Source organism: Chelonoidis abingdonii, chromosome 6, assembly GCF_003597395.2.
Source record: "Chelonoidis abingdonii isolate Lonesome George chromosome 6, CheloAbing_2.0, whole genome shotgun sequence".
Lineage (NCBI taxonomy): Eukaryota > Metazoa > Chordata > Testudines > Testudinidae > Chelonoidis > Chelonoidis abingdonii.
In genome coordinates, this window is record NC_133774.1 from 89,946,049 (window position 1) to 89,974,029 (window position 27,981).

The 27,981-nt window shown below is 41.0% G+C and overlaps 1 protein-coding gene across 3 annotated transcripts; it reads right to left on the bottom strand.

The window, feature by feature from the left end:
• Positions 1-5: 5 nt before the first annotated feature.
• On the bottom strand, positions 6-27,932 carry HABP4 (hyaluronan binding protein 4). 3 transcript variants are annotated; one of them, XM_032788096.2, is made up of 8 exons: positions 27,440-27,932; positions 15,893-16,043; positions 12,188-12,349; positions 11,926-11,997; positions 10,314-10,397; positions 3,710-3,878; positions 1,808-1,990; positions 6-554 (listed from the first exon to the last, which is right to left on the bottom strand). In XM_032788096.2, exons 1-8 carry the CDS (start codon positions 27,741-27,743, stop codon positions 498-500), a joined length of 1,182 nt encoding a protein of 393 aa, XP_032643987.1. In that variant the 5' UTR covers positions 27,744-27,932; the 3' UTR covers positions 6-497. The 3 variants fall into 3 exon arrangements, with proteins under 3 accessions (XP_032643987.1, XP_032643989.1, XP_032643988.1); XM_032788097.2 differs by lacking the exon at positions 6-554 and adding an exon at positions 624-1,267 and having other exon boundaries at positions 27,440-27,928; XM_032788098.2 differs by lacking the exon at positions 11,926-11,997 and having other exon boundaries at positions 27,440-27,925.
• Between the last annotated feature and the right edge of the window lie 49 nt (positions 27,933-27,981).

Below are 27,981 nucleotides of genomic sequence, written 5' to 3' on the forward strand. Positions count from 1 at the left end.
CCAAACCAATTAGCAGTTTTCTTTATTTGTCAACTTATGAAAATTGCGGTATAACTGCTTAAAATATGCAAAGGTACATTTCACTCAATGGAGTAGGGAAAGCAGCTTTCAAGTGTCTACAAGGGTTTGCTACAGATTTCCAATAGCAGACCATGTTGTACAGCTTACATTTCACTGTGCTTTCATGGAAAATTCTAAATTATCTTTATATACACATTTTAAACACTGCACTCTTGAACTTTATTGAAATCCCTTGAGTATAATACCATAAGCCTTAACACAGTTATCCCAAAAGGAGGTGCTGGAATCTGTAGCAAGATCCCAGTCCATTGATCTCTCCAGAGCCCCCTTCCCTCAATACCATAGAAGTGCAATCATTTCACACAAGAAAAAAAAAAATCCATTTTTCCTTCAGACTCAGATGATCCTTTTCCACAGCAACATAAAACTGGTCTCTTCACAGCTACTTTGAGGTGCTGTCATTCAGGACAGTTCTTTCAAGCTAAAGCAGGAAAATCCTCAGGGTCATCAGGATTTGGAGCAACGATTTGTGTCTACAAAATGAGGACGTAAGTTTAGAAAAATACACATATCCAGGACACATCTGAAGTCTCCAATCTATCTCAGAACTAGTTCCATTTTATTTATTTGCTAAATTACATTAGGAGGCATTCGATGCTTATTTCTAAACTGTTTTGTATCCATCATTATTTCTATGCAGACTTGTACCTGTCACTGTGGTATGGGTATATTTATGGTGTCGGGATAGTGACATTTGCCTGATACTTCAGATTCTAGCTATTGGAAATCTATAGACAAACATAGGAAGCAGCTCATCATTCAAAGTGAATGAGAAGTTATTTTAAAACACTGAAAAACTGAAGAGTTAATTTTTAGTTGTGTGCAAAATGCTACAGTGATGCACATTCGATTTACTAGGTGTTTTCAGAATGTAGCTTTACTGAACAAAAGCAGAGGGATTAATTCCATGTCTCTTAAAATTTCAAACTTTATCCTTGCTGAACTGAAAGAACCCTGGGGATTTTAATTAATTAAAAAAAAATCCTCCATATTTGTTCATCTTCAAGCAGTATAGGGTTGCTACAAGCCCAGGTATCTCCAGGACTGCCCCTTTTTTGAGGTAGCTCCCCCAGGAATGATGCTCAGCACACACTGCCAGCTGCCCAGTTTTATGGACTCAGGATCGACTCAGATGTTCTGGTTTTCATACCTCAACGGTAGCAACCCTTGGCAGGTATGATACCAACTGTGAAAGAAGCAGTTCTATGAGGAGAATGGTTCTGAGTATGTTAAATTGGGTTTCTATGGAAAGTGGCAGGTACTTTTCATTTATTTAATAGAGGATTGTATCTCCTGCGTCTTAACCTGCATGGATCAAACATGCAACATTTATTAACTTTACTCTTGTAGCTAGAGGAATTATTAGAATCTTATTACACAGTAATTTTGCTTGAAGGCTACAGCCTTTAGTAATTTCAAGTGCAGAGTTATTTCCCTGATTTTATCAGAATTCTTTTCAGAAACCAGAAGTTACTTCTCCTGTACTATTCCTTCTAGCTGTCATAAGAGTGACCTGAACTTTGACCTTTGAATGTGAACTCTTCACAAATAAAAAAAAAAAAAGCTATTTGCAATCTGAATTGCAATTTCACCACGTATAGCAACGTACTATGGACTGAAAGCCTGGTACAGTATTGTAAGCAAAACACAAGTCCTCAGCAAAAAAAAATAAAGACCTCAAATTCTCATGTCATTTAGAAACGCACAGCCACAAAAATCAAATTACCACCACTTCTGGTCTAGGCCCAGTATCTTCAACTCTTTTGACACGTCCACGACCTCCTCGTGTTCCTCTGGCTCCACGCCCAGGACGAGGAAGATTCCCAAAGTTAATATCCAGCTGAGAAGTTATATCATTAGCTGCTTTTCGGAAGATGTGGGAGTCATCCTCAAAATCCTCCTTTAACATCTAAAAGTGAATTTATCTGCAATTAGCATGCTGCTCAGAGCTTCACAAGAGTTACTATATTACAAACCAAGTAGCACATCAGTAAAGTCAGACTTCCTGGATACCCAGGAGCCCCTAAATTTTGTGTGGCAGTAGGGGTAACAGGGGAGACTATGACAGCTCCTCCATTCTCAGGCTAGTTCTATGCTGGCTCAGGTGCAGTTAAGCACAAGCACATAGAAAACTGCCATGCCAGCTCTATACCGCCAGAGAATTCCCACACTGAGAAAATCCTCTGTGGCAAGAGCTCAACAGTTCCAGAAGGACCACACAATCTGGCCCAAGGTGTTTACTCATGAGATACCCTCAAAGGAAGGGCTGGAAAGGAATAAGAACGGAACACTGCTATCTATTTAATTGCTACCACTGATCCATTCCAGTACTGGCCTTGCTACAGTTATAGCTCTAGTGTTGCTGTAGAGGGCAACAATTTAGTTAGCATTAATAGGGCTAGTGTACTAAAAGAATATTTTCCATAACCGCCTTTACAATACACCACCAGTAGTGCCTGGTACTGCTATAAAGGTACAGCAAATCATATTCCCCATGTATCCAATTTGAAGTCTAATAGATTGCCCGTGTTGAGGAATACCTGTACCAGACAAGTCACTACTCCTCTAGGGCCCATTTCTTGCCATACTAGGGCCCCTTTACTGTCAGACATAAAGTCTATTCAGGAGTAAAATAAAATTTAAGGCATATTCTTCAGATTCTGTGAAAGACAGGTCCTAAACTCACTAGGCTAGTAATTGAGGGAAGTCTAAAGCCACAATACCGGAACACAGATGTAGGATTGTAAACAGCATACAAACTACAATCTGCCCAATTTTCCAACAGTGACCAACATATGCTGAATCAATTTTTAAATTCAGATTCTTGGTGTGTAAGGGTCCTAGTCAAGGATCAAGCCCCCACCATCATGTCAGATGCTGAACAGACACAGCAACTTCCCTACCCTGAAAAGCTTACAGTCTAAGTAAGTCTAGGCAAGAATCTATAGGAGAAATCTGGTTCCATTGACATCAGTGGGGCCAAGATTTCACCCTACAACTTTAGTTAAAACAGTGTAGTGGCTCTGAGCAGAACAAGAGTTATGGAAAATAAAACAAGCTCTCCTGGATCACTTTAAGAAGCAGAACATTAGTCCTCATAAAAATCATTCAGATGTTCTCAAGTGGTTCACTAATAGTGACCAGATTCAGGACAACTTGGTATGCTGATGATGCTAGGAAACTAAATTTCCAGTATACACAGATAAAAATTCATTAGTAAAGCAACAAGTAAGCCAAACACCAGGTGTATCAAAAAGTGATTCAAAGTTAAAATATAAAACATTTAGTAAACAGAGTTCACTTGTGCCTACAAGTCAGTTAACAGAAGGTGTACATAAGGTGGCACAGGCAAGGAGACAGACTTCAATCTCCTAAAACTAATCCATAAAGTAAGCAGAACTGAAACTTTACCTGGGCTAACTACTACTTGATATGTCAAGCGACCTATGCTCATAATACAAAAGGGATGCCTGGAGACTGGACAAAATGAATCTGATGGTTTTTTTGCACACGATTACAGGTGCTTGAAATATGAATACTTATTTCCAGTTTGTTCAGAATCAGGAAGGAGCCAGTGTCCTAACTCTGGGTGAAAGCAGAATTTAGAGAATCCTAAAGCAATGCTTACATCATCTCTATACTTTGACTTGTGAATCACCACTGCTTTGGAAGGAACAGTGGATTCTGGCTTCCGGATGTTGAATTCAGGCTTTGGTCGACTCTGTTGCTGCAGATTTTTCCACTCATCTAAAGTCATTTCTTGAGCTACTTCTTCCACTGGCTCCCCTTCAGCAACTCTAAAGGTTTATAGTTGTAAAGTAAAAACCATTAGCTTGTTACATTCCAGGAAGAACAAAAAAACCTAAAGACAGACTACTTTGCTAAATACAATATTCTGAATGCTTCAGATTCTCTGTCATCTCTGAATTGTATTTGAAGAGCTTCAGTTCTACAGAAAATATACCTGAAGCATAGACCCATTTATTTTTCATAATTTCTCATGCTATATTTGAAACCAAACATTAACTACTGCTGTCTCTAACTTCCCTTATCATGAAAAGGTTTGGCATAGCCGGGACAGCTAAAAAGGGTCAAGGAACATGAACCCCAGATTAAGCCAGTCTGGCTTTTGATCTGGTATAGCACAGACCTTGCAGTTTTGCTGGTGGAGCTACTCCTAGCAGTAAGTTCAGACTAACATGTCAGCAGGTTTGGACACCACTGACCACAAGATTTTGTTGGGCCAGTCCTGCCGACTGACAAGACTAGACAGAATCATGCTTCAGAGAATCGCACTTCTTGGGAGATCCCAGAATGTTGTTTTGGGTAATCACAGGATTCTACTTTGTTAGCCCCTTTTTTAAAAATGTGTACAGGAGACCGAGGGAGAGAGATAATTTGGGCTGTGTAGTCATCAATATGCACGTAACATGCAGCTCTGATGTCAGATCCGGATGATGTGGTTCGTTAACTGGCCAAGAAAGGCATGGATGAGATCAAGCTGGCTAAACGTCAATCAGGTTGAAGACTGACAATGCTGGTATGTCCCAGGAAGCATATGAAGTAGGACAGATTGACACTAAGCAAGCATACACAGGGAAGACAAAGTTCATAATCTGAAAGGCTTCTATATCTGATCATTTGTAGATTCCCCAGAATGAGACAGGTGGTGGCCGAAAGCCCCTTTCTATCAACACTCGGCTACACTTCCCACAATCTTTAAGATGCAGACCATGCCACAATCCAGTCTGATACAGCTAACTTTTACAATACGCTCCATTTGTGAGTACCATTGAAGGGCACTTGGAAGCCATAGCTAGTGCATTGCTCACCATGTGGTGTTAGCTGCAGAGAGCTCATCATATTAGTTTCTAATTGTAATTAAAGGTGTTTATATAAATGTGGTTTGGGTCATGGCCATCTGAGAAGCTGTTTTTTTCCCCACAATGCATTGCCACAATGGTAGAGATTAATTGAAGCGTTTTACGAACAAGTTTTGAATGTCCTAAAGCTTGTTAGGCCATTTTATGGTGAAAGGCCCTCAAGATCTGCACTTTGCTTCTCTTGTTGGCCTCAAGCACAACACTTTTGATCACTAGGGTTTGGCAAAGAATAGATTTACTTCATTTTGTACTTTGTAAAAAGAAATCTGAAATATGAAAGGGGGAACAGTTTTATCTTGGAGACATGAGAAGTCAGAACAAACTTCAACAGCATATTATGTATTTGTTTTTAGATTACAGGAGTGCGTTCAATGAACATCTGATAGGCACAATCTCTAAATTTACATTATTAGATTATATGAGAGCAAGGGCTTACTCCTCCTTTCAACTTGATCCTGCAATAGAAGTCATAATGTTGACAGATCTGTCTCCATAGCAACAGTGTGTGTCACTTTACTGCAGGATCTAGCAGGAGAAACTTGGTAGAAGGAGAAAGCACTTAACTGAATATCAAGATAATATAGGAAAACAAGCAAAGGAAAAACTTTAATTTGGGCTCTCAGACTGAAGAGCTTTTAAAATAAGGTTTCCTAAAACAAGAAATCATCACTTAATAGTCATAAAAGAATTACATTAACCCATCTCTTGGCATGTCTCAATAGTCTTGTCTAGGAACTCCACAAATTATGTTCAGTTTACACAAGCCAAATGTTGAGGGTAGTTAAAACAGTTTTGGATATAGTGCTGAGAATGAGGATTTAACTGTGACCCTGGGGCAATAAGTAGTATGGGGAAAGATTATATGGTGTGTTCACTATGTTGAAGAGGGATCTGTTGGAAATCTATATAAAAGGTATACTACCTTCTGGAAAGCAAGGAATGGAGAAGGAAGACAGTAAGAGTATTAGGATTCTTCCTGAATTCTTTTTGTATTTCAAAAATGCTACAGATTATAGTACAACAGGAGGAGATTCTACTACTTAAGTACAAATGGCCAATCCTGAAGATTAAGTGCTGAAGACTGGAAAGCAATGAGGGAACTGAGATTTAACAGGTTTACAACTGTATCAAAGCTGACCACAACATGCCAACTGTCCAACAATTGCATGGGGATATACATTCTAGAGATTTTCCGGAAGGAAGATAAAAGTCACTTAGGCAGCCTGAGTGGATCCTTTATTTGACGTATGGGTTTTATCTGGCAAGTAACAAGCAGGTCCACGTGAGGGTCTAAAATTCTGAGACCACCAAGGGCTAGCACTAAGGGCTTAACAAAAGACCTGAAGAAAATAATTTCAATTTGGATTTAAGATCGTGATATCACTGTGGCAAACTACATTGTGCACACTAAAGGTCTACTTGAAAAGGATGTTCATACTGTTACATCATCCTCCTGCTCTCCACTCCTACCCACTTATTTTATCCAGCTGTTGAATGTTTTCATTAACTAAAGTTATAAGCTCCTGAGTGCAGGGATTTACCATTTACAACATGTTTGCACAACACCTTGCAGAGTCCCGACTGGGGCTTCACGGCAGGACAGTAATAAAATAAGTTTGTAATTCAATTAGTTTGGTATCCCTGCACACATTTAAGAGGTTTTTAGTAATGCTGCACATTACTTTTCAATTGTGCTCCAGTTTCTCTTTTCTATTTTTTTGGAGATAGCCCTTTACTAAGCGTTAGTTTAAAGTGTCTTTTCCTCTTGGTTGCAGAAAGATTGCTTTGTTTGAATGAACAGTAATATACAGAAGGGGTTGGGGCTGGAATCACAAACATATCTGCCTGATAGCACATTACCAGTTCTAAAAGAAGCCAGAGACAAACCTTAAGAGATGGTGAACACTAAAAGCATGGCTCAGAGTTTGGTGACAGCAAAATCTTTATTTACTTTACCTTCAACTGAAAAGATTCAACCTACATTGTGTAACTAGCTGATGGGAGGGTGGGCTGGAAAAATCAGAAAACGACAGCAACAATACATTTTAGTGCCAAAATTAAAATTAAGACAATTAGACAAAGGATTAAGAAAAAAGGTTAATCAAGCTAATAAGTGGTTCCAGAGGACCAACATGCTCGTAGGTGAGACAATCAACACCATCAGTTTTGCAAACAAAACTGAGAAATATATTGAATGAAATGCTAATGAGGATTTGTCTAAACCTATAGATTAGCTGTATAGAGCTATTAAAATGGTAGCCAGATAAACGTATCAGCAAACTAGATGATGGAAATTGGAGGTTTCCTAAAGAAACAATGATAAGAAGGAAATGTAGAACGAACAGTGGTAATTAACTGAATTTATTAGGTGCCAGAGAACTGAAAAAGGACAGATTTAATACCAAGAGTAAGTAGCAGATCAAGGAAATAAGTCTAATCTCAATAAGAGGTAAAAAGAAAAATAGAGGAATATATCTGTAAATATTACTAGCTACTATTCAAAAAATGCTTTAACAAGTTCCTAAACCAATTGTGCAGACAAGCCCCACAGAAGTCTTCCAGGTAATTATAAAAATGGGAATATAAAGACAATTGGGACCAGTACTGTTTTTATAGTTTAATATATTAATTACATCCTGGAACATGTTCATACTACAGCATGCATATAGCTTAATAGTGTGCACACTATGTCAGGAGAGGCTGCAAACAAAAAGAAGCTAGAAAGGAATCTAGACAATTCAAAAATATGGGCAAATAGAACTAAGATAAGGTTACACTTAGATAAATACAAGATAAACTATGCTGCCTGGCACCAATATAAAAATGAAAGCTGAACAGTAAGATGGACAAGAATCTAGTGATGATGGCAGAAAAGGTATATACAGGCTTGTAGTGCAATACTATTAAAAGCCTCCCAGGTTATTAAATGCAAGACCAGGAAAGTTAACAATAGTTCTACAGCCTCACAAATTCTATACTCAATTTCTGGGGTCTTTTTCCTAAAAGGATCAGTTCTAATAAACTGAGAAGGGAGGGAATGACTAAATAGAGCTTTCAGATGACACTTGAAACCGAGTGCCTGACTGCAAGTGGTTATTAAAAGACAGCTGGAATCACTGAACTCTAAGAAGTCAAAATTAACTATTTAAGTCTGGGAAGGTTAAAGCTATTTTGAGGCCCCTGTTAAGTTGCCTGACCAGGAGGCCTCTGTTGCTACTGCATTACCTGCCAACAGACTGCAACTCTGGAAGGCAGAGCCTCCAAGAGGAAGGGAGGCATTAGGCACACAGGATCACCAAAACAAGTCATTTTAAACAGACTAAAACTAGTATTCTATTCAACTAACCCCTGCTTCTGAACAACAAAGGTCATAAAGGTACGGTCCCAGTCTGACTTTATGCAAGAATGCAGATGTTAGCAGATGTTCTGAATAAATTAAATCCCTAATTATATATTCTGCCTCTATTAGATATGATATTTACTCACTCTTCTGAAGTGTGGGCTCATTGTGCTGCTATCTTCCACCAGAGGTAGTCACAGTGAGACCCATATATTTAATACATATTTAGTTTGCACACAGCTTTGAGAATTCTCAGGATGAGAGTCATTTACAATGATGTAAGATACTATATGATAGTGTGCCTTTCACAGAACCTTTGCATATACTGCTTTCTTCCAGATTGCTGTGGACTTCTCCTACATCGAAACTTCCACTGAGGAGGAAAGTTTCTAGCCTTCCTGTCTGCAATGAAAGCCTTAACGGGGTAAGAAAATACAGATCTATCTTATTGATTCTGCAGAGAATAGTCTGAAATAGCAACAGAGTGATAAGCTTACACATTTATTAGTTTCATAATTAAAAGCCAACCAGATTTGCCCACTACAGTTGGATGTACTTTTCATGTCTCTACGTTCAGTAGAAAATTGAGGTTAGAACACATGTACTTACAAAGAAAGAGCTAGGACAGCTGAATTTGATTTTGATTTCAAACTACCATAAAGAGGAAAATTATGTGAGACTCTGAAATATGACCCAGGACACTCAAGTAAAAAGGCTTAACCACTATTTTCAATATTTAGCTCTGTTAAAGTATATAGTAGTGCATACATAAGAGTTAAGTTCTATGTAGATTACCTGCACTGCCCACATGATTTAAGTCTGCTGAAAACTTAAGTTTCTGGAAACTCAACATTCTTAACTCAAGTTTGTCCAAGAGACCCTCCTTGCCCACAGTTACTTTAAACCATTGAGTAACCCAAATATGTTAATTGCATAATTGAAAAATTAGGTCAACTTAGAATCTTATAAAATATCTCCAACTTGAACATGGATGTACATAAATCATAGTGAAGTGGCTGGCAATAACTAGATGCCTTCAACTTTTGTCTAATGGCTGACCCAAACACAGTTAGATAGTGATATTCTTTCCAACTTCAAACAAAGGAATGTTGGCTGAAATATTGCTCCTTACTTTGATGTCACCACCCCTTCACTACAAGCTATTTGTGGTGGTAGTGTTCAAGCAGGAGATATTTAAAAACAGTTGAGTTGATCTAATTTCTAACTTGATAATTAAGATCTTTTGAAGCAAAATTAATTTTCACATTTGGACACTAATCAGAACCAACGACTGAGTATCAGGATGCAAACATCTTAATTTACCTTAGCTTTAAAAAAAAACACAACACTCTTTCCAAGCAGTCCTTTTTTTAAAATTGGGTTTGGAGGAGGAAGGCCACTCTTGCCCCATATGAATCTCAAGGGAGAAGTTCCTGTTGTATAGGAGACACCCCTGACTGACTGATTCATAAGGGAATTTTTTGTTTACGTATTTCAGTCGTGTTATCACTATATGGTTCCACAGGTATCTTGATGAGGGGTTGTTTTACAAGTAAAATGTCTGTTGTAATATATCTAAAAATAAACTGGGAACTAGACCTCCACTATATCATTTATATTCCTTATAGAGTTTAAGAATAAAACTTAGAGAGGACTCTCTGTCATTTAAATACAGGTTTATATGTTACAGAAATTTATCATCTAAGTTACTGAGCTAGAGGGTTTTTAAAAAAACAACAACAACAAAAACAGGTTAATAATGCCACTACTTAGAATTAGTATGTATGTATTGTAGCATCTGAAAGCCTCAACTGAGACTGGAGCCCCATTTTGCCAGGTATGTATTTCCATTCTAAAATATTTATATAGTGCCAAATGTCTGCTAAGTGCTTTACAGACACATTGAAAGGCATAGTCTTGGAATGTCTCCCCACACGAATCAAGAATATTGGCACTGGCCAGTTATTTTGTTTGCATTTTAGAATTAAGATATTCAAGACAGACTGTACTTGGTCAGAAGTTCTCCTTCAGGTGCCCCTTGGTGATCCTCTGTTTCTGCAGTCTCTTCCACAGGAGCAGTCTGTTCCATCTCACTGCAAAATAGAAAGGAGGGGGGGCAACAAAACATCCCTAGGTTATACTGAAAGCTTACAGTTCAATAAACCCCACTATTTGTAAATGTGCATATTTCATGACCAAATGAAGACAGAACTCATCTATACATTTCCAGACAGGGTACTATCAGAACTTTTCTGTGATCGTAAGAGTTCCCAATCTACTGATAACCCAAAAACCACAACAAAACCATTAAATGAGACTAGTTTAGTGTGCTAGTAATACAGGATTATACAGTCGGAAGCACTGGAAATCCTTGGCTGGAGGAAGTGGTATCCACAAATATGTGAAAGCCAAAAGTGTGCATGTTCAGGATATGAGAAAATTCCACAGCAGTCAGACCTAATGCCTTTACATGAATTTTCTAGAATCATATATATCTGCCTCAGTGTCTTGCGGCTCCAATTTCCACAAGTTAGTTGTGTGCTGTGTAATATGTCGTATGTCTTAAGCTTTAAATTTGATTTTTAAGTTTCAATAGAAGTTCACTTGTTTTATGAGAAAAGGTAAACTAGAAATACCCAACTGACCTTCTCTATACCATTTCATATACCTAGTTTGATTTTTAATTCATTTTGATTGACTTTCAACAGCACTTGGAATGCCAAAGATGACCTACATGCTTTTGAGAGACACACAAAGTAGGTGAGGTAGTCTCTTATTGGACCAATTTCTATTGATGGAAGGTACAAACTTTTGAAAGTTTTACCCTAAGCCTTTAAGATTACCCAACTGATTTATTTTAAGTTATAACTAACTCTATCTCCCATTTTTAACCCTTGAAAAACTTATTTTAAAGTTCAAATTACAAAAATATGCATTTGTGAGCTATTAAGTTGTTTATAAAGACATAGCATGTTATTTAGACAATGCAATGAGTAAAAATAGAATTTAATGGCCATTCCAGAGACCGCTATAAATTAAGTTTTGCCTCCCTTCTCCCCAGGGTAAGCCAGCTCAGGAGGACTCAGATAAGCAAGTTAGTCCTGCTATGTCCCCTTGGAGGAAAGCTGGCTTATGCAGTTACCAGAATAACATTTAGCTGAAATAGCAGCACATCTCCAGCTGTGTCAAGGGGTAGAAAAGGTGGCTTGTAGTCCTGTTTCCAGTTCAAGGCAATTTCAAACAGAACCAGATAAACAGTACAGAACAATTTTTAAGACCTAGATACTTGTTAGAATTGTAGAATTCTCTTTAAAATTGACACAGGCCAGTCACAGTGCCCACCATTTACTACACAAGCCCACCGTTTACTAACATAGGAAAGCCAATTATATTTCACTCTAGTCAAAAGATGACTTGGCCCTAGGCAAATATATACTTAGAAGCCTGCTGTAAATGAAGAATCTCCTTCAGGCCAGGATCTACTCAGTAAGCTTGAGCAAAGGGGCCACAACAGTTAAAGACAGAGTAAATGGATAAAGCTTGAAATAAAGGCAACTGTGATCAAGCATATTACTTTACAGAAATCATTATAAACCAGAATGGGCACAAATCTGCATGTACCTCAGATCATCTTTAACTGTTCCCCAGTTGTGAGCTCCACTTCCACCCCTTTTGTCTTCTGTTCTGATTCCTCTAGAGACAGAAACAGTTTTCTTCAAATTAAGAAATTCATCCCTCAATGATGTACCAAACCAAAAGCACTACTAAATTGTTGAATATACTCCTTTCCCACTCCGACCCTTCAAAAAGATATTGAAATGTTTAAGGTATGTGTTTGTTATCAATATATTAGATGAGAGCAGTAGATACACAAAGTACTTACGTTTTATCACTCCCACTCTGTCTTTCAAATTCCCGTTTTCCTCTTTGGTCATAGCCATTCAGACTTCTGTTCATCCCACCACCTCTTCCTCGGCTTCGTATTCCACCTCTTCCTCCCCCCCGACCTCTCATTGGTCTTTCCCGGTCAAATCTGTCAACTGGCCTGAAAAATAAGGAAGATTTTTAGTTAGTAGGAAAAAAATCTGGTGTCATAGGGATGCTTTAGTGCAGCTGTCATAATAGATCAATTATTACACTCACTCACTATTACTAGAAGTTTTTAGATCACATCTTACGCTACACTGATTTTATGCCCAGACTGGTGCTCTTTGTCAGCATTAAAAACAGACAGAAGCTAAATGTGAGAAGAATTTTAGGTCTGCATTCTTTTATCCTTATGTTAGTAATAGTGACTATTAATTGTTTGCTTTTTTCTAAATATGCCAAACATCTAAAAGCATTTTATTAGGCCCTCATATGTTAGATTTGCATGTAGCAGGGTGTAAGCATTGGATTTTTTTAAAGTCAGACTATCAAGGGAGGAGGGATAGCTCAGTGGTTTGAGCATTGGCCTATTAAACCCAGGGTTGTGAGTTCAATCCTTGAGGGGGCCACTTAGGGATGTGGGGCAAAAATAAGTACTTGGTCCTGCTAGTGAAAGCAGGGGGCTGGACTCAATAACCTTTCAAGGTCCCTTCCAGCTCTATGAGATAGGTATAGCTCCATATATTTTTTCCTAGACTACTCAAGGAGCTAATAGAGGAGTTATCTGAGCCTCTAGCTATTATCTTTGGAAAATCATGGGAGACAGGAGAGATTCCAGAAGACTGGAAAAGGGGCAAATATAATAGTGTCCATCTATAAAAAGGAAAATAAAAAAACAACACAGGAAACTACAGACCAGTTAGTTTAACTTCTGTGCCAGGGAAGATAATGGAGCAAGTAATTAAGGAAATCATCTGCAAACAGCTGGACGGTGGAAAGGTGATAGGGAATAGCCAGCATGGATTTGTAAAGAACAAATCATGTCAAACCAATCTGATCGCTTTTTTGATAGGATAACGAGTCTTGTGGATAAGGGAGAAGCAGTGGATGTGGTATACCTAGACTTTAGTAAGGCATTTGATACAGTCTCACATGATATTCTTACCAAAAACTAGGCAAATACAACTTAGATGGGGCTACTATACGGTAGGTTCATAACTGGCTGGATAATTGTACTTAGAGAGTAGTTATAAATGGTTCCCAATCCTGCTGGAAAGGTATTACAAGTGGGGTTCTGCAGATGTCTGTTTTGGGACCAGCTCTGTTCAATATCTTCATCAACAACTTAGATATCGGCACAGAAAGTATGCTTGTTAAGTTTGCAGACGATACCAAACTGGGAGGGATTGCAAACTTAATAAGCGTCATAATTCAAAATGATCTGGACAAATTGGAGAAATGGTCTCAGGTGAACAGGATGAAGTTTAATAAAGACAAATGCAAAGTACTCCACTTAGGAAGGAACAATCAGTTTCACACATACAGAATGGGAAGAGACTGTCTAGGAAGGAGTATGGCAGAAAGGGAACTAGAGGTTATGGCGGACCACAAGTTAAATGAATCAGTGTGATGCTGCTGCAAAAAAAGCAAACATGATTCTGGGATGCATAAACAGATGTATTGTGAGCAAAACACAAGAAGTCATTCTTCCGCTCTACTCTGCGCTGGTTAGGCCTCAACTGGAGTATTGTGGCCAGTTCTGGGCACCACAGTTCAAGAAAGATGTGGAGAAATTGGAGAGGTCCAGAGAAGAGCAATAAGAATGATTAAAGGTCTAGAGAACATGACCTATGAAGGAAGGCTGAAAGAATTGGGTGTGTTTAGTTTGGAAAAGACAAGACTGAGAGGGGACATGATAGCAGTTTTCAGGTATCTAAGAGGGTGTCATAAGGAAGAAAGAAAAAACTTGTTCATCTGAGCGCCTACGGATAGAACAAGCAGCAATGGGCTTAAACTGCAGCAAGGGCAGTTTACATTAGACATTAGGAAAAAGGTCCTAACTGTCAGGGTGGTTAAACACAGGAATAAATTGCCTAGGGAGGCTGTGGAGATATTTAAGAGTAAGTTAAATAAATGTCTATCAGACATGGTCTAGACAGTATTTGGTCCTGCCATGAGGGCAGGGGACTGGACTCAATGACCTCTCAAGGTCCCTTCCAGTCCTAGAATCTATGGATATGAATCATGAGAAATAATTAACAAAACAGTTTCAGCCCCTTGAGTACAAGAAACTCAAGAAGAATTCTAGTACAAACACAGAAAGCAAGACTGACTTATCTGAGTTCACTAACCAAGCAGCATACAGCATGGTCAGGAGTATATCTGGTTTATTAACTAATGTGGGTATAAGTAGGCCCCCCCCGCCATGTACTCTTGTAATTGTAGAATTGGGTGCAAAATCCACCCCTAGCTGCAGGGTTATACTCCATAATCTCAGCTCTCTCTTTTTTTTTTTTTTTTTTTAAAGTTTCTAACCATTATGGCTGTGAAAATAACCTTGAAAATGTGACCCATGCTTAACCAATAACCATCAGTGTCTGCAAGGAATCTGAAATGGCGGCTCTGAAATATGTGAGCTGCCTCATTCATCTCACTTGGGGCCCCTGGACTCTGACTCTGTGGAATCTAGCATTCCCTCCCCTCCCCACCCAAGATACCACAGAATTCAACAATTTTTACTGCAGCATGTGTTACTTTGCTGCAGCCAGGCAACGCACATTGTTTTCTGTCTCCCTGCCCTGCTGGGGTCTGCATAAAACTGCCTCTTGCTCTGCATGTTTCCCCACATGAGGAAACTGCATTACAGTGCATGCTCTTCACATTTCTTTTTGGGGAGAGAAGGAAAGAGGGATGGTGGTAAAAAGGAGCCACAGCTTTCAACTAAGGAACAGGAATAACAAGAAATGCAGGTTGCACCGCTAGGCAACTTGAGGATAGAGCAGCAACTGGGACCCAGGGAACTGAGAAATGAATAGCTAAAGCTGACTACAAGCTCCCCACCCACCTAGCACTTATGTGGCAGGAAGGATATTCTGAGCTTGACTGCTGAGACAACACTAACCACTGAAGCCCAGAGAGATGCCTTGGGTGGGAGGGGGCACCATGGGGGATATAGATACAGCCATTTCTGAAAACAAGCAATGACAAGTTGTACACCTATTATTTTTAGCTATGAGCTAGTTGTATACATCTGGGCAGAGGAATTTCATGGAGATACAATAAGTGAGCACTACCACTGAATTTAAGGGTTAACGGAATTTGGCCCTATTTTACTTCAGAGTCTATGGGCCCTAGATGTACAATTACTTAAAATCTGGTTGGTGATGTTAATACTCATATGCAGAAGTCATGAAACATTAAGTTCTACATGGTAGACACTGAAACCAGACCTTTAAACCAATTGCTTAACTACCAAAAAAGCTTGTATTATTCCATTAGAAATTTAACTGACATGAAGACACCAGACCCATACAACATTCTGACTACAGTATAAATACAGGATAATTTACCTGAGAACTGATTCTTTGTCATATCAGTCTTTATACAGCCAAAACTAGGCTACCACACTACTAGGTGCTAACTAAATGGGAGTCCATCAAAGCCTCTCAGGACATCAAACCCTTCATTGAGGGCCACCTTGCATCTTCTTAGAAATACATACTTTTCTACTGTGAACTCCACTTGTCTCTCCTTTTCATAGGGACGGTATTCCCTGAAGGAAGGTTTCCATTCGGCTTTGTCTTGTTTGACCTCCATTCCCCTGTTATCATTCCATCCTTGTTGTTCTCCCCTTTTAGGAGCTTGCTTCTGACCTGCACACAAAAAAATTGTGACGAGTCTAAACATAAGCAGCATTAATAGATTTAGTTGCAATTACCAGACTACTGGCTCAAAAGAGATGACTATATCACCATACAGTCCTCTAGTTTTGCACTCTTACCAAGTTACTATAGGCTAAGCTGGTAGCACCACCTGTGGTCAAGGCTGCCTAACACTTCCTATCATAAGAGACCATATTTTCTGTTGCTTATAACTCCAAACTTTGGCAATTCAGGCTGAAATTACCATGCCAGGCATCTGCCCCAGGCTGAAAATTCTGGAGTGTTTCAGCTAACATAGCGTAGCCATTTCAGAAAACAAGATTAGGAAAAATACCTCATTTTGCTCATGTTAAAAATAAATAAATAAATAAAAAGTGTTACAGGAACTCTGCCTCCCTCTGTGGTCACCCAGACAGCAAGATGGCAGAACAGCCTGACTGGAACTCAGAGGGATGAGGAACGAGCAGAGGGGAAGCGAGACTGCTGCAGGAGCCAGAGCATGGGGAACAGGAGTCAGGAAGCTGGATATAAATAGGAGCAGAGGGGAACAAAAACAGGCAGATTTATACCCCTTAGAACATATTCCACCACAACCTGGAATTGAACCCAGGAGTCCTCAGTGTCTACATTCCTCTCCAATCAGTAAACAGATGTGAAACCCACTGACAAAGTGTCATCTCTTTCTAGTGGTCGTCCATAGAGTGACAATTGCTACTGTTGTATGCAGTGTTGTTGTTGCCATATCAGTCCCAGGATATTAAAAAGAGATAAGATGGGTGAGGTATTATCTTTTATTGGACCAACTGCTATTGGTGTGAAAGACAAACTTTCGAGCTTACACAGAGCTGAAGCAGAAACTGTGTGAAAGCTTCTCTCACACCAATGGCAGCTGATCCAATAAAAGACATTACCTCACCCACCTTGACTCTAATCATACGGCTATCAGTTACTCCATTAGTTTAAATGGAAAAAGTCTATGCAATGGACTGATGAAACATGTGGGTGTGATTATGCCACCATATGTCAACGCTGAATCCCAACTCTGTCACTCTGAGTGCAGAAGTGAGGCCCGCAAGGAAGTTAAAAATTAATACTTGCTACTCCAGGCTTGTATTAAACGCCCAAGCTTTTTTCTGACCTTGGCTTGGTAAACACTGCTACCACCCAAATGCAAAAAAACAACAAAACAAAACAACACAACACAACTTTGGACCCAGGAAGGAACACTTGGGAATTCCTCCTTGTAGGGTACCCTCAAGCCCTTTCACTCCCCCTCTGGGGAAGAGTAGAGAAAGAATAAAAAGGGAATTAGCTGTGCCTACCAGCTAATCAAACAACATGCACAAACCTCTTAGGACACCAAAAATCCAATCATGTTCTTAAGAAAGGTAAATTTTATTAAAACAAAAAGAAAGAAAACACATCTAGAACTTTGGCTTTTGCTAGATTTTAAAAGAGCAAGTCCAAAAATCAAGCTCAAAATAGCTTTCTTGGGGGTTCAGCTTAAAGGTTACAACCAAAACAAAAGCATCTGGGGTTAGCACAGAGGAGTTCACAAGCCAATAAGAAATAAAAGAAATAACCCTTTGCATCTTTTTAGACATTCCCTAATTTTACTTGCATATCTGAGGCTCCAGATAAGTAGGTTCGAGGTATGAATTAATAATCTATAATCATACCTGGCTTAGAGCTGGTTACAGCATTACTGCCTGTGTCTCTGCAGCCTGAGAACAACAGACAAAGGGAAAGTTTCTTTTCCAATTTTAAAAAGTTCTATCTTCCCATTGGCACTTTTAGTCAGGTGCCCACTTTTTTCTCTTTACCTTGGGGATTTTTTAACCTTTTACGGGTAAAGCAAGTAAAGAACGGCTACCAAGAGGGATTTTACAGCTAATTGGCTGGCTGTCCATCAAAGGGAGATATCCCCCCCTTTTATTTATCACACCATACGATTAAAAACTGAATTTTTTTAAAATTAGGAAATTACACAAAAATACGTATGAGTGTATGCAAAGGTTGCAAAGCCAAGCAGTCAGGAAATGCCAGAGTTAAGGTGGCCCATGCAATCAATTTTCTCTCCTTTTATGTAAGCACCATGATACAGTCTTTAAATTACACGATCCCATACTATTTTTCTCATAGGACACCACTGGAATTCAATGGTAGAGGCATGGTGCTCTGGAAATGAATAAGGCTACTGTATATAATATCACTGCCTCAACTGTAGAAGTTGGAAGGTGTATAGTGAATGAGGCAGGGGATTGCAGAAAGTGAGAAAGGATGGTCTTGTAGTTAATGCCACCTCAGAGAACTGAATTCTATCCCTGCCTCTGCCACTGAATTCCAATGGGTTAATGGGCAAGTCACTTCAACCGAACTTTTTACAGTTAGCTACTAGTGGTATCTTTTTTGAGTGCCCAAAACGTGACCAAAGGCCCAGATACACAGATGTGTTAAGCACACAAATGCAACTGAAGTCAGTGGAAGATGAGTTCTGGACATATTAAGAGCTATTCAAACCCTAAGTAATCTTAAAACAAACCAGAGCACAGGTGTCTCACATTGAGAATCCAAAATTAGCGGTCACTTGGCAATTTTGGCCTCTGTGCTTCAGTTCCCTTATCTATAAAATGAGGGTAATACCACCACTGAATTTAACCTGGAATATTGTGAGGATGAATTCTTTAATCTTTATGAGGCACTCAGACACCATGAGGAGAGCTGTGAAACGTGGCCAGAAAGGATTAAGCAGCTCACAGGCTAACTGACCCAGGTTTAACCTTTAGAAGAGTATGTAAATGGTAATTAGGGCCATTCCATGTTAGTTAGACTAGAACTTTGAAATGCAAACCTGTATTGCTAGAGAATTAGAAGTGATACTAATTGTATGTGATTACTTATATCTTGTTAGATGTTAGCCATGTTAGACAGTTCCTGTCTATTACAATAACTATTGATTCAGAGATCAAAAGGGAATATTAATATTTAGATGAATCTTGGGTGAAAATGTCAGTCTATATGTCTGTTTGAAGTTTGTGGTAAACTGTATATGAACTGCTTAATGAATAATTACCTTATGTTAATCATGTCATTAATTACCAGTGATGTTTAGGAAATAGGTTACTTCAAAAGCCTATTGTTCAAGAGGCTGCTAGAAAACTATATAAAAGACTCTTGGGACTTGATCCTTTGATCTCAGATCTTGATTCTTTATGCAGGGGAAGCTTGAGTCCATAAGACAGATGTTCAGTCCCACCTGGATAGCCATGAATATGAACATTGTACTATAACCCATGGACTAATTCTGAAAGAACTCTTTGCAACTACAAAGCTCACCATCTCTACTATGAAACTGATATCAGAATTGTACTCATGTCTGTATGTATACTGACGTTTTAACCAATACTCACTCACTTTTTCCCCCCTTTTTAAATAATTTTTAGTTTAGTTAAGAATTGGCTGTAAGCGCATATTCATTAACTTGGGAGCTAATGTGTTCAATCCTTTGGGATTAGTAGAACTTTCAAATTTGACTTGACTGCCTAGGAGGGAGCCCAAACACTGGACTGCTTTTAAGGGAACTGTGTTTTGACTTCTGGGTAATCAGTAAGGTATTATAGAAGCTGTTTTGTGCTGGTTTGATAAATCTAAGTATTGGAATATCCATTAGCTTTGGGGATTGTCTGCCCCATTCTTTGCAGTTTGCCCTAATTGTGCCTCAGTGTGGCCACCCCCTGGAACCCCGGTCAGCAGGGCACTATAGAAACACACATGGAAAATAACGGGTTCAGTGTTAAGGCTTGCATGACAAGCGTTAACACCTGGAGACACTCAATGAATGAGGCAGGGGTCCCGTGGAAAAGGTCATATATGATCACGTAATTCAGGACTTTCACAACACATGCCTGTGGAATTCAAGCCCTTCCTGTGCAACATCTTCATCAATTGTGGCTTATTTAAGCTATTCACATATCCCGCACTAACTTCCACTCTCTGATTTTTGGGCAGCTAATGTATGTTACAGAAATTTATGGGATTCTGGGAGTTCACTCAACCTTCCATAAAGGAAATATAATGCAGGTTACTACACTGAAAATTACTATCCCAACTTAAATTGAAAACTCCAAACAGGTTAGCCTTAGGGTAAACATTTTATGTAATATCTGTCCTACAGAATTGGAAACTAAAGCAATTTAAAAAGTGTATATAAATCATTCTGCCCATTACTGAAGTGCAGCCAACAGATTATACACATTATATAAAACAGTAAGTGAATAACGCTATTGATTTGAAACCAAAGGGAAAAATGTAGATATGCAGAATATATTTAGTAATGGTAGAATGTGGCCAGAAACTGAGGTTAACATCCCTAACCTAGTCCAAATTGGTTGTTAACATTACATAAGACAAGTGATCAGAGCCACACTATTACATCCCATCTAACAAAGCAATTCCATCATCAAACTTAACACAGGGCCCTATATATGGGATTAAGATCATATAAATTGCCCCGTTCATATATCTCAATTTGCCACAAAAATGAAAATGGATTCTTAAACAGTTAAAAACTTAGCACAACTAAGAAAAAAGTCTCTAGCTTTGTGTTATGAAGGTTAGCTTTCAAAATGTTAACTGATGTTGTGATATTTGCATGAGCATGCAGGCAGATCAAAACAACTAGCTGTGAATGGGGTCGACTGCCCCATTCTTCCCACTGGGCTGTTGACATTGAAGCCTAACGAAAAGACTGTCAACACTTTGCTGACCATTTTTTAAGAAATGTCAAGCTAACATACTTCACTGCTGTTGCATGTAGTAACAGATATTGAGAATGAGTAGCAGGGCAGCTAGTTGCTATCACGACATTACAGTGGAAAAAAAGAGGAATTAAAAACCCACTAGCTAAAGCCTCAAATGCGTTGTGGTTATCAAAACACAAAACCAACATCCCCACTTAATAGGTGTTCCAACCCCTTTCCATCCAAAGATTCCCTACTCAGTTGCCAAAACATCCAATTATCACAGCTCGCTCCCCTTACCCCCAAGTCTTGAGTGCCGTTTATTTTAAATATAAAAATCTATGGCACAAAAAACTGAAAGTTTTGGGAAAGCTCAAAATACAACGAATTTAAACATCAAAGCAAGGTTATTGTCCTCATTGATTAGAACTGAGATGGGGGGATGGTGCTCTATAATTCAAAGGTCACTGACGTAAGATATGGCACCATACAGGACATTAATTCATTAATGACTCAGGAAGAAGTACCATTGTAACCAACACAATTTGCTTTTCATTTTTCCCTTAAAAAGGACAGGATATTGCATTATCAAAAATAGTTTGGTTTTTTATTTATTTATTTATTTCATACAATAAACACAGTGAACTAAATGGAGATAGACTTCCACCTTGTGATCTTGTGCTTTCAGTATGCCAGCATTCTGTAACAGAATCACCTACAGCAGTTTCCCCCTGTACAACCTCATGCGTAGATATCTGGAATAATTATATTGAAGTCAGTCATAAAAAAAATCATGGTTTTCACAGCTACCATCGTGATCTTCGATTCTTCAAAACATTCAGTGTCTTACTACCCACTAAAATGGTGGATATTAATTAATCTTTCAGCAATCAGCGATGATGTCTAAACTACACCATCTCCAAAGTGTACATGCTAAAGATAGGAATCAAATCACCTAAAATGTTCATAATAGGCTTAGAGACAAACTGAACAGAGATTTTTCTTACTGCAGAATCAGCAACTTTTATTTGCCTGGACTGGTAGAGAATGCAAACTGTGCATTTCACTGGGCCCTTTCAATAAATTGCTGGCAAATGCAATTTGATCACTGTTTTAAGAATGGGTGAGCTGAACTAACATCAAGGGACCATTACAAAAGCTATAATACCTACATTTCATACCCTTCCCCTTGCCTTATCACCACACACAAAAACAGCTCAAGGACCAAAGAACAAGGCATTTTCAAACAGTAAACATCCACCACTATTCTGAAAGAATAAGGAAGCACCAGAAGCTTGGTAGTCTGAAGAATAGAGATTTTTAAAAAAAGGTTAGATCAATTAACAATGGTACTGCTCTTGTTATTGTGTCATCTAATTAACAACAAAGCCTAGAGAAAGTATTCTGGATTAAAAAAGATTTAATATTAAGCTGTGCAAGGCTAACACCTAATAGACAACTGGACTTATGACTTCCATTTGCTTTATGAACCACTCAATTTCAGGTGAGCTCCATGATTAAGTGGGAACTCACTTAGGAATAAAGGTTGAGAACTAGTCAAGACAAAGAAAAAAAGGGCAGCTGATTTACAGTAGTATGCAAATACAACAAAACCTCCATTCAAACCACAAAAAAAGTTATACTGAAGAATATTACATAGAACTTTTGAGCAGTGTCTGACACAGGGACAGTTCACTAGTTGAAGATCTGAAGTCACAGGATGTCTACAGAGTGAAATTCAAATCTTTCTGAAAAGTGCTGAATGTTTATATTCAGATTTTACATGTTGCAAGGAACAGCTCTTAACTAGCAATTTTTTTCTAGTCAAAGTAACCTACATAACAAAATAATTTAGATCAAGCTACTATAATGAAAATTGCACAGTTGTACTTTAACCCTAATACCAGAATCAGTCTTGGCTGTTCAAGTACTTAAACTTTTAATTTGCAAAAAGTCTAGTAACAAGCCCCTTGAAGTCTATTACAAATCAATTCAAGAAAACACCTCACTTATCTTTAAAATAAAGCTGTACTCTTCAACACATGTGGGGATCATTAGAAAACACTACAATTTTGCCAAATTCAGACTGTAAGGAGTTTAACAAGTTCTTGTGTATCCTCTTCTGCTCTGGCTCCTGTACTGGGTCGGGCAGTGCAGCCACGGTGGCGTGGCTGCAGAGGAGGGGGGACAGCAGGAGAGGGGCCAGGGGTAGCCTCCCAGGTGGGAGCTCAGTGGCTGGGCAGGATGGTCCTGTGGGCTGGATGTGGCCCGTAGTTTGCCCACCTTTGGTATAGAAGCTACAAGGCAGATATGAAGCAGTATCCAGGCAAGGCTCCAAAGAATTCTAATTGCCTATTAGGGACAAGTTTAGATTTTTTGGTAGATTATCATGAATTCTAATATTAGGAACACCCCAATGTTGATATAGATCAGTCATCCAAAACTCTTCAGAGTAGTGTCCTTAATCAGTTAATTGTTCAAGACAGACATCATATGCCATTCCTGCCTATGCAGATATGCTTGATTGTAGTTGTGGCTTTTGTGAAAACACATGAAGCCAACACTCTCCCAGAAGACAAGTCACAAAATTGGTAGCAATGTTCCTCAACTGCAAATCAGATTATGGCTGTATATATGCTCATGGAAATACTTCCTGAGCACTGAAATTTAGTCCACAGTGCATCATCAGTTGCCTCTCAGGGTGTCCGTCTTGAACTTCTCTTTGACAACATACTGATTTACTTCCCTGAAATCTAGGGCAGGTCAGAGATCTTTTGTCATTTTGATTAGCAGGAAGTATTTGGAACAACTAATCACAAACATGCTGCAGGGGAAGAGGAAGCCCTGTCCCTCCCCAGCCTGGCCCAGAGTAGCAACTAGAAGCCAACAGCTGCGGTTTTCCCAGCAGCTTTGGGGAAGATCAGACCCACATCTAAGAACCTTCTTCAGCTGCAGGAAGCTCAGTGGAAAGAGGAAATCCCATCTCTCTCTCAACCTAGCCAGGGTTAGTAGCTGGAGCCCCTACATGCTAGGAGCCCCCAGCTGCATGGGGGAAATCAGACCCACCTCCATGAGCCTCTTCCAGCTGCAGGATGCTCCATCGCTGCTGACTTCAGAGTCCACCTCCGAAGGCAGTGCAGAAGTGATGGCAGCAATTCTGCAACCCCACTACAACAGCTTTGTGACCCCACGGTTATATCATCATGAAATTTCAGATGTAAACATCTGAAAATGTTAAATTAACTGATTTTAAAACTCTCTGTGAAATTGACCCTGATTTTGGTAGGGACCTAACTATTAGCTTCATGGCAGCCTTGCACAGGATTAGTCTCAAAGAGGCATCCCCTTTTGTTACTCGTACATGAACGACTGAAGGGGAGAGAGTCTAGAGCAGGAGTGGGCAAACTTTTGGCCCGAGGGCCACATTGGCATGGCAAAACTGTATGGAGGGCCAGGTAGGGAAGGGTGTCCCTCCTCAAACAGCCTGGCCTCCACCCCCCATCTACCTCCTCCCACTTCCCACCCTCTGACTGCCCCCCTCAGAATCCCCAATCCATCCAACCCCCCCTGCTCCTTGTCCCCTAACCATCCCCTCCCAGGACCCCCACCCCTAACTGCCCTCTGGGACCTCATCCCCATCCAAACCCCCTGCTCCCAGACCCCTGACTGCCCCCCTGCTGCCTATCCACACCCCCGCTCCCTGACAGTCCTCCTGGGACCCCACACCTATCCTACCCCCCAGTTCCCTATCCACACCCTTGCACCCTGACAGGACCCCCTGGACTCCCACACTTATCCAACCCCCCACACCCCCCGTTCCCTATCCCCCGACTGCCCCCCAAACCTCTGCCCCTTATCCAACCCCCTTACCATGCCACTCAGAGCAGCATGTCTGGCAACCATGCCACCCGGCTGGAGCCAGACACGCTGCTCTGCAGGAGCACGCAACTCTGCCTCCCAGAGCACTGCCTGCATGGCAGCGTGGCTGCAGAGGAGGGAGGACAGCAGGAGAGGGGCCAGGGGTAGCCTCCCAGCTGGGAGCTCAGTGGCTGGGCAGGACGGTCCTGCGGGCTGGACATGGCCCACAGTTTGCCCACCTTTGGTATAAAGGCTACAATGCAGATATCGAGCAGTGGGGTGCTGCGAGCCACTCCTCAGGAATTCCTCCCTCTTTGGAAAAGACTCTCATCCTGTGACCTGAAGAGCAGTACCAATGACCACAAATGCCTGGCACAGCCTTCAGCTCTGAAGATAACATTACCAGCTACTTTGATAGAAAAGCTGCCCTGCCAGATTTAACAGAGAAGAGTTGGGCCTGCACTGTATAAGCAGCTCTGGTACCAAATCTTAGCACTCAGCAGTCTTGACCAACTCAAAGTTTTAACTTTAAGGAATTACCCTTCAAAGTAGTCAAAGCCAGCCTGGTGCTATTCTTACTGTAATCTCCATGAGGTTCTACTGATGCTTCTTCAGTGCTCAGGGTGACATTGGCCCCCAGAGCATTTTGGTCAATTTCAAGGCAGACAATGCAACAAAAATGGTCAGGGGTCTTCAGCACTGCTCTGCCACAGCCAGAGTTGAAATTGCAGAATGTCTCTCCTTCCTCATTTGATGTCATACTTGAAAAGAAAACAACTGAAAAGAGGGATCTGTTGTTTATCCTTGATTGGAATTATGCTACAGCACCAATGCAGGCATGAAACAAACAGATCTGAGCTCAGAAAGCAGGTGCTGCTGTGCTCTTCAAAAGTCTGAGGGCTGGTCTACACTATGGGGGAAAATCAATCTCAGATACGCAGTGAATAACGTAGCTGAAGTTGAAGTATCTAAGATCGAATTACTCACCGTCCTCACAGCACGGTATCGATGTCCGCGGCTCCCCATGTCGACTCCGCAACTCCGTTTGGGTTGGTGGAGTTCCGGAATTGATATAAGCGCGTTCTGGGATCGATATATCGGATCTAGATGAGACGCGATATATCGATCCCCGAGCAATCGATTGCTACCCGCCGATACGGTGGGTAGGCGGGTAGTGAAGACGTAGCCTGAGTCAGCTCTCTAGCACCTCAGGTGCGGGGAGACTGCAAAACACTAAACTGGCCAAAACACATGCTGAAGGACTGAGAAGACAAGCACCCCATGGTGTTCAGTTTACTCTGAGGGGTTAGTAAATCACTACTACTATAGCGCTCCAAAATATAAAGAATCCATTGCAATATCTAGAACCAGATATACAATATTTACATTTGCACAGCTCATTTTGTACTGGAAACAAATCACAGCCTTGGCAAGCCTGTATCTAAAGTTATTCTATACATAAGGTGTAAGGTGCTCAGGTACTACAGTATTGAAAGCAATACAAGAACCTATATATATAAAAAAAAAATAGTGAACTTTCAGATGCACACTGTTCTGGCAGGAGTTCTGCAACACTGGACTTAAAAACAGAAGTGACATCCTGGCTCCATTAAGATGTTCACGTTCAACTGATGTTATATAACTGCAATCTGATCATAGGATACACAAACGCTTGTGGTCAACTTTGTTATTTAGTAACACTAGTCCTCTTCTTCTAATCACTTTACAGACATCAGTAGTTTCTCTTTATTAAATTAGATCTTTAAATCACTGAGCTGTGTTTCAGCATCACCCAGGCTCGCCTCCAAAATGCTAAAAAGTAAAGACAACCTTAATAAATGCTCAATCGCAATGTAAACACTCTCCTAAATTATTTCGGCTTATGCACTTGAAACAGTGTTACCTCTATGTATTTTAGTTTCAGTGCTATTAGAGTAGTTTCACTACATTTCTACCAGAAGCACTCTCGCCTTCAACAAAGAGTGGACTTACTTATACAATGTAAAGGGTTTAAGTCATATCACCACAGTTTAGTCTGTGCATCTGATTATCTGCTATCTGAACAATTTTTGTGTTCAGAACATGAAAATAAAAACATTAAAAGTACAAACTCAATTGTACACAGATTTTAGCCCTAGCTGGTTCACCTACTACTGAACAACGGTATAACTTCACTTCTAACCTCGTTTTTATGCAGAACCAAGATAATCACTTGGTCATGTATTTGAACTTAAATGTAGTCTTTTTAAAGTCACAACCAGCTGATCCCCAAGTTCTTCAGCTCTCAAACATGAAGAGATGATTGGAGGAGAAAAGCCTAAAGAAGATAAGAGACAGCGAGGGAGAGGGGCCAGTCCTATGGTTCGGGTCAGGCAGGGCTGGACGTCAGGCAGTGTGTTGTGGGCAGCTCGCCAGATTCACTAGGTGACCTGGGCCCAGTCACTTGTCCGCGTCCCGTCCCGCACGCAGGCTTCCTGCCTACCTGCAATCCCTGAACCGTTCTCGGAAGGCCAATGGCCAAGCGTTTCCCACTCTCTCCTGGCCAGCGCCGCACCCCAGGCTCACAGCTACTCTCGGAGAGCCTCCCGTGTCCAACTAGACAGCGGGCAGCACAGGGCCAGGCGGTAGCCGCGGCCGGCCCCAGCCCTGAGCAGCAGGAACCTACCGCCCCGCCCACCGCACCCTCGCCCACCGCCCAGCCGGCCCCCAGTGCTCCTCGGCCCCCCACAGGGAAGAGTTCAACTGCCTCCCGCCGGCCGCGGGCTGCGCGGGCCGGGCTGCTCTCCGTACCGGGCTGCGGCGGGGGTCCGGGCGCCACGGGGCTCTCGGGCTGCAGGACCTTGCGCCCTTTCTGGGACTCCCTCTTGCCGGCGGCGGGGCCCGGTCTCTGGCCGGGGGCGGGTTTCCTGGCGCCAGCGGCGGCCACGGCCTCATCGCGCTTCCTGCGCTGTTGCTGGCGGCGCTCGGCCTCGCGAAGGACGTCGAAGGGGTCGGACTCATCGTCCAGCAGCTGGTGGAAGCGGTTGGCGACGGCGCAGCCGAAGCTCTCCTGCATGGCGGCGCCCATCGGGCTCCCCAGCGCCCCCTTCATCATCGCCGCGGCCACCCCGCCACCTCCGGGCGGCGGCAGCTGCGGGCGCTACCAGTGCGCAGGGCGAAACCAACCCGCGCGGCAGGTAAGGAACAGGGGATGGGAACAGAGCCGGGCCCGGCTCAACAGGGCCCACACAACCTCGCCATCGCCACTCGACCCCTCCCTACAGCCTGAGGGAGCGCCAGTGACCAACCAAAGCTCGGGCACCCCTCGCAGCCCACGCGCACAACCAATCAAG